Source organism: Salmo salar, chromosome ssa17, assembly GCF_905237065.1.
Source record: "Salmo salar chromosome ssa17, Ssal_v3.1, whole genome shotgun sequence".
In the NCBI taxonomy this organism is placed as follows: domain Eukaryota; kingdom Metazoa; phylum Chordata; class Actinopteri; order Salmoniformes; family Salmonidae; genus Salmo; species Salmo salar.
In genome coordinates this window covers 43,584,451-43,591,948 of record NC_059458.1, presented here as the reverse complement: position 1 = coordinate 43,591,948, position 7,498 = coordinate 43,584,451, and the positions used below count along the sequence as shown (strand labels likewise).

General features: G+C 47.9%; 1 protein-coding gene across 1 annotated transcript; it reads right to left on the bottom strand.

Annotated features, from left to right (window-relative positions):
• Positions 1-1,039: 1,039 nt before the first annotated feature.
• LOC123728077 (ephrin type-A receptor 6-like) lies at positions 1,040-6,917 on the bottom strand (the record flags this gene model as incomplete). The annotated part of the gene is made up of 3 exons (XM_045698628.1): positions 1,040-1,147; positions 5,973-6,047; positions 6,762-6,917. Coding segments are annotated over 3 exons (339 nt in total), but the record flags the coding sequence as incomplete, so codon positions are not given.
• Between the last annotated feature and the right edge of the window lie 581 nt (positions 6,918-7,498).

The following is a 7,498-nucleotide window of genomic DNA, read 5'->3' as shown; positions in this document are numbered from 1 at the left end:
CCATCCCACATCATGCTGTGGGGATGTTTTTCATCGGCAGGGACTGGGAAACTGGTCAGAAACTGAAGGAATAATAATGGCGCTAAATACAGGAACATTTTTTAGGGAAACCTGTTTCAGTCTTCCAGAGATTTGAGACTGGGACGGAGGTTCACCTCCCAGCAGGACAATGACCCTAAGCATACTGCTAAAGCAACACTCGAGTGGTTTAAGGGGAAACATTTAAATGTCTTGGAATGGCCTAGTCAAAGCCCAGACCTCAATCCAATTGAGAATCTGTAGTATGACTTCAATATTGCTGCAAAAGGTAGCTCTACAAAGTATTAACTTTGGGGGGGGGGGTGAAAAGTTATATTTCTTGTTTGTTTCACAAGAAAAAATATTTAGCATTTTCAAAGTGGTAGGTATGTTGTGCAAATCAAATTATACAAACTGTAACGCGTCTGTGTGCAGCTGATGTAGATGAGTCAGGCGCAGGACAGCAGATATGAGTAATGTACGCAATTGTACTCAAACAAGAATCACAATACACGTCAAATAAATCCAAGGCCACAATAACGGACCGCAATACAATAAACAATCACTCACAAACAAACATGGGGGAACAGAGGGTTAAATAATGAACAAGTAATTGGGGGATTGAAACCAGGTTTGTGTAAGACTAAGACAAAACAAATGGAAAATGAAAAGTGGATCGGCGATGGCTAGAAGGCCGGTGACGTCGACCGCCGAACGTCGCCCGAACAAGGAGAGGGACCGACTTCGGCGAAGGTCGTAACACAAACCCCTCAAAAATCAATTTTAATTACAGGTTGTAAGGCAACAAAATAGGACAAATGCCAAGGGGATGAATACTTTCGCAAGCCACTGCAGACAGACAGACAGACAGACAGACAGACAGACAGACAGACAGACAGACAGACAGACAGACAGACAGACAGACAGACAGACAGACAGACAGACAGACAGACAGACAGACAGACAGACAGACAGACAGATATATATGGATAGATAGATAGATAGATATAATACATAAACATCACAATACCTTATAGAACACCTTGACGGATACCAGAGCGATGCACGCCCCCACATCCTGGAACGCCAGGTAGAAGCCCTTCCGGGTCACGGGGCCGACCTCTCTTACCTCAAATCAAATGAACGTTTCATTTGTCATATGCTTACAGTAGAGCGAAGGCTACACAATGACATGATCTCTCCTCTCAAACAGCATCTATTATAACGGTAGTAATAGGGAGCACAGATTCAACATGGCTCCGTAAAGATGGTGGCTGAGGCCTCTACCCTAAGAGTCCATATTTTGAAAACATTTTCATTTTCTGAAAGAGTTTTGTAGTAATAAACGTTTTTACACTTATGTCAGAGACGTGGCTGTGTTGTGTTACAGTATGTCTGGGTCGTGGCTGTGCCTCTACACAGTTAGAGTGTAGAGGCGGCAGGTAGCCTAGTGGTTAGAGTGTAGAGGTGGCAGGTAGCCTAGTGGTTAGAGTGTAGAGGAGGCAGGTAGCCTAGTGGTTAGAGTGTAGAGGAGGCAGGTAGCCTAGTGGTTAGAGTGTAGAGGCGGCAGGTAGCCTAGTGGTTAGAGTGTAGCGGCAGGTAGCCTAGTGGTTAGAGTGTAGAGGAGGCAGGTAGCCTAGTGGTTAGAGTGTAGAGGCGGCAGGTAGCCTAGTGGTTAGAGTGTAGAGGAGGCAGGTAGCCTAGTGGTTAGAGTGTAGAGGCGGCAGGTAGCCTAGTGGTTAGAGTGTAGAGGAGGCAGGTAGCCTAGTGGTTAGAGTGTAGAGGCGGCAGGTAGCCTAGTGGTTAGAGTGTAGAGGAGGCAGGTAGCCTAGTGGTTAGAGTGTAGAGGAGGCAGGTAGCCTAGTGGTTAGAGTGTAGAGGCGGCAGGTAGCCTAGTGGTTAGAGTGTAGAGGAGGCAGGTAGCCTAGTGGTTAGAGTGGAGAGGAGGCAGGTAGCCTAGTGGTTAGAGTGTAGAGGAGGCAGGTAGCCTAGTGGTTAGAGTGTAGAGGCAGGTAGCCTAGTGGTTAGAGTGTAGAGGCAGGTAGCCTAGTGGTTAGAGTGTAGAGGCAGGTAGCCTAGTGGTTAGAGTGTAGAGGCGGCAGGTAGCCTAGTGGTTAGAGTGTAGAGGCGGCAGGTAGCCTAGTGGTTAGAGTGTAGAGGAGGCAGGTAGCCTAGTGGTTAGAGTGTAGAGGAGGCAGGTAGCCTAGTGGTTAGAGTGTAGAGGCGGCAGGTAGCCTAGTGGTTAGAGTGTAGAGGCGGCAGGTAGCCTAGTGGTTAGAGTGTAGAGGAGGCAGGTAGCCTAGTGGTTAGAGTGTAGAGGAGGCAGGTAGCCTAGTGGTTAGAGTGTAGAGGCGGCAGGTAGCCTAGTGGTTAGAGTGTAGAGGAGGCAGGTAGCCTAGTGGTTAGAGTGTAGAGGAGGCAGGTAGCCTAGTGGTTAGAGTGTAGAGGAGGCAGGTAGCCTAGTGGTTAGAGTGTAGAGGCAGGTAGCCTAGTGGTTAGAGTGTAGAGGCAGGTAGCCTAGTGGTTAGAGTGTAGAGGCAGGTAGCCTAGTGGTTAGTGTGTAGAGGCAGGTAGCCTAGTGGTTAGAGTGTAGAGGAGGCAGGTAGCCTAGTGGTTAGAGTGTAGAGGAGGCAGGTAGCCTAGTGGTTAGAGTGTAGAGGCAGCAGGTAGCCTAGTGGTTAGAGTGTAGAGGAGGCAGGTAGCCTAGTGGTTAGAGTGTAGAGGAGGCAGGTAGCCTAGTGGTTAGAGTGTAGAGGAGGCAGGTAGCCTAGTGGTTAGAGTGTAGAGGAGGCAGGTAGCCTAGTGGTTAGAGTGTAGAGGAGGCAGGTAGCCTAGTGGTTAGAGTGTAGAGGAGGCAGGTAGCCTAGTGGTTAGAGTGTAGAGGAGGCAGGTAGCCTAGTGGTTAGAGTGTAGAGGCGGCAGGTAGCCTAGTGGTTAGAGTGTAGAGGAGGCAGGTAGCCTAGTGGTTAGAGTGTAGAGGAGGCAGGTAGCCTAGTGGTTAGAGTGTAGAGGCGGCAGGTAGCCTAGTGGTTAGAGTGTAGAGGCGGCAGGTAGCCTAGTGGTTAGAGTGGAGAGGAGGCAGGTAGCCTAGTGGTTAGAGTGTAGCGGCAGGTAGCCTAGTGGTTAGAGTGTAGAGGCGGCAGGTAGCCTAGTGGTTAGAGTGTAGAGGAGGCAGGTAGCCTAGTGGTTAGAGTGTAGAGGAGGCAGGTAGCCTAGTGGTTAGAGTGTAGAGGCGGCAGGTAGCCTAGTGGTTAGAGTGGAGAGGAGGCAGGTAGCCTAGTGGTTAGAGTGTAGAGGGGGTAGGTAGCCTAGTGGTTAGAGTGTAGAGGAGGCAGGTAGCCTAGTGGTTAGAGTGTAGAGGCAGGTAGCCTAGTGGTTAGAGTGTAGAGGCGGCAGGTAGCCTAGTGGTTAGAGTGGAGAGGAGGCAGGTAGCCTAGTGGTTAGAGTGTAGAGGGGGGTAGGTAGCCTAGTGGTTAGAGTGTAGAGGAGGCAGGTAGCCTAGTGGTTAGAGTGTAGAGGCAGGTAGCCTAGTGGTTAGAGTGTAGAGGGGGTAGGTAGCCTAGTGGTTAGAGTGTAGAGGAGGCAGGTAGCCTAGTGGTTAGAGTGTAGAGGCGGCAGGTAGCCTAGTGGTTAGAGTGGAGAGGAGGCAGGTAGCCTAGTGGTTAGAGTGTGGAGGCGGCAGGTATCCTAGTGGTTAGAGTGTTGAGGAGGCAGGTAGCCTAGTGGTTAGAGTGTAGAGGAGGCAGGTAGCCTAGTGGTTAGAGTGTAGAGGTGGCAGGTAGCCTAGTGGTTAGAGTGTAGAGGAGGCAGGTAGCCTAGTGGTTAGAGTGTAGAGGAGGCAGGTAGCCTAGTGGTTAGAGTGTAGAGGAGGCAGGTAGCCTAGTGGTTAGAGTGTAGAGGAGGCAGGTAGCCTAGTGGTTAGAGTGTAGAGGCAGCAGGTAGCCTAGTGGTTAGAGTGTAGAGGAGGCAGGTAGCCTAGTGGTTAGAGTGTAGAGGAGGCAGGTAGCCTAGTGGTTAGAGTGTAGAGGCGGCAGGTAGCCTAGTGGTTAGAGTGTAGAGGCGGCAGGTAGCCTAGTGGTTAGAGTGGAGAGGAGGCAGGTAGCCTAGTGGTTAGAGTGTAGCGGCAGGTAGCCTAGTGGTTAGAGTGTAGAGGCGGCAGGTAGCCTAGTGGTTAGAGTGTAGAGGAGGCAGGTAGCCTAGTGGTTAGAGTGTAGAGGAGGCAGGTAGCCTAGTGGTTAGAGTGTAGAGGCGGCAGGTAGCCTAGTGGTTAGAGTGGAGAGGAGGCAGGTAGCCTAGTGGTTAGAGTGTAGAGGGGGTAGGTAGCCTAGTGGTTAGAGTGTAGAGGAGGCAGGTAGCCTAGTGGTTAGAGTGTAGAGGAGGCAGGTAGCCTAGTGGTTAGAGTGTAGAGGCGGCAGGTAGCCTAGTGGTTAGAGTGGAGAGGAGGCAGGTAGCCTAGTGGTTAGAGTGTAGAGGGGGTAGGTAGCCTAGTGGTTAGAGTGTAGAGGAGGCAGGTAGCCTAGTGGTTAGAGTGTAGAGGCAGGTAGCCTAGTGGTTAGAGTGTAGAGGCGGCAGGTAGCCTAGTGGTTAGAGTGGAGAGGAGGCAGGTAGCCTAGTGGTTAGAGTGTAGAGGGGGTAGGTAGCCTAGTGGTTAGAGTGTAGAGGAGGCAGGTAGCCTAGTGGTTAGAGTGTAGAGGCAGGTAGCCTAGTGGTTAGAGTGTAGAGGGGGTAGGTAGCCTAGTGGTTAGAGTGTAGAGGAGGCAGGTAGCCTAGTGGTTAGAGTGTAGAGGCGGCAGGTAGCCTAGTGGTTAGAGTGGAGAGGAGGCAGGTAGCCTAGTGGTTAGAGTGTGGAGGCGGCAGGTATCCTAGTGGTTAGAGTGTTGAGGAGGCAGGTAGCCTAGTGGTTAGAGTGTAGAGGAGGCAGGTAGCCTAGTGGTTAGAGTGTAGAGGTGGCAGGTAGCCTAGTGGTTAGAGTGTAGAGGAGGCAGGTAGCCTAGTGGTTAGAGTGTAGAGGAGGCAGGTAGCCTAGTGGTTAGAGTGTAGAGGCGGCAGGTAGCCTAGTGGTTAGAGTGTAGAGGCGGCAGGTAGCCTAGTGGTTAGAGTGGAGAGGAGGCAGGTAGCCTAGTGGTTAGAGTGTAGCGGCAGGTAGCCTAGTGGTTAGAGTGTAGAGGCGGCAGGTAGCCTAGTGGTTAGAGTGTAGAGGAGGCAGGTAGCCTAGTGGTTAGAGTGTAGAGGAGGCAGGTAGCCTAGTGGTTAGAGTGTAGAGGAGGCAGGTAGCCTAGTGGTTAGAGTGTAGAGGAGGCAGGTAGCCTAGTGGTTAGAGTGTAGAGGCAGCAGGTAGCCTAGTGGTTAGAGTGTAGAGGAGGCAGGTAGCCTAGTGGTTAGAGTGTAGAGGCGGCAGGTAGCCTAGTGGTTAGAGTGGAGAGGAGGCAGGTAGCCTAGTGGTTAGAGTGTAGAGGCAGGTAGCCTAGTGGTTAGAGTGTAGAGGGGGTAGGTAGCCTAGTGGTTAGAGCGTTGGACTAGTAACCGAAAGGTTGTTAGATCGAATCCCCGAGCTGACAAGGCAAAAATCCATCGTTCTGCCCCTGAACAAGGCAGTTAACCCAGTGTTCCTAGGCCGTCATTGTAAATAAGAATTTGTTCTGAAGTGACTTGCCTTGTTAAATATGTGGTCGTATGTAGAAAGACTCCCATATACTGCTGTCTTTTAATTGCATGACTCCTCCTTTCAGGTCATCATTTTCACTGTATTTCCTGATTCCCTGTACTCAGTCTGTCTAGTACACATTGTTTTATTGTTTGTGTAAACCCTGATCAAAGAAGAAAAAAAATAAATACAATTCTAATGAAAATATAATAAAAAATTTAAAAAAAGTAGTTATAAATATCGCGAGAGAAAAACAAGGAGACAAAAGAGGTATAAGAATGAAACGAATATAACATTCAACCAAACTGACCTCCGTGTTGAGGCGGAGAACGCGGTCGCCCAGGTCCGTCTGTGTGAAGCTCTCATCGGCAGCAATGGTGTCCACCTTCAAAATCAAATCATATCCAATATGTTTTTCGTCACAGGATATACACCTGCGTAGTACTGTCACAGTACAATTAAACGCTTACAAGCTCTCCTCTTAAACCGTAACAACTATAAAAACTGTCTAATAAGAACGTATATGAAAGGGAAGAACTCTACGTCAAATACATAACGAGTCAAAAAGTCCAATAAGTGAGAAAAAAAAAGCCAGCAGCATCCCACTCCTGAATCCCACCGCTGGCTTGACTCAGAAGCCAAGCAGGGTTGGTCCTGGTCGGTCCCTGGATGGGAGACCAGGTGCTGGTGGAAGGGGTGCTGGAGGGCCAGTAGGGGGCGCTCTTCCCTCTGGTCTAAGGAGATCCACAATGTTCCAGGGCAGTGACTGGGGACATTGTTCCTACGTAGTAGGGTGGGATCTTTCGTTCGTGACGTTAAACGGGTGTCCAGACTCTCTGAGGTCATTAAAGATCCCATTGTATTTATCGTAAGAGTAAAGGGGTGTTAACCCCCTGGTGTCCTGGTTAAAATTCCCAATCTGGCCCTCATACCATCACGGCCACCTAATAATCCCCAGCATCCAATTAGCTCATTCATCCCCTGTAACTATCCCCCAGGTCGTTGCTGTAAATGAGAACGTGTTCAAATAAGAGTTTTAAAACAAAAATGGACTAAAAAGTAAAAAAAAGAAAACCAATAGGATTGTATAAAACTAAACCTTGGCGTAGTCGGCAGGTCTGAAGTGCGTGGCGGCGGGATGCGGTTCGTCTGTCTGGAGGGAGAAGAGGTTAAAGGTCTCCTTGCAGGTACCGGACACCCAAGGGATGGAGTTACAGTCTCTCAGGGTGAACCGCAGCTCCACGTACACCTGAAGGTAACAGAAAATACACCTTTTATTACCTGCAGAAGTAACACAACTGGGTTATATATTACCTTCTGCGATGCCTGGCGTATATTACTATTACAAAAATACTATATATTATTATATATTACCTTCTGCGATGCCTGGCGTATATTACTATTACAAAAATACTATATATTATACTATATATTATTATATATTACCTTCTGCGATGCCTGGCGTATATTACTATTACAAAAATACTATATATTATACTATATATTATTATATATTACCTTCTGCGATGTCTGGCGTTTATTACTATTACAAAAATACTATATATTATACTATATATTATTATATATTACCTTCTGCGATGCCTGGCGTATATTACTATTACAAAAATACTATATATTATACTATATATTATTATATATTACCTTCTGCGATGTCTGGCGTTTATTACTATTACAAAAATACTATATAATATACTATATATTATTATATATTACCTTCTGTGATGTCTGGTGTATATTACTATTACAAAAATACTATATATTATACTATATATTATTATATATTACCTTCTGTGATGTCTGGTGTATATTACTATT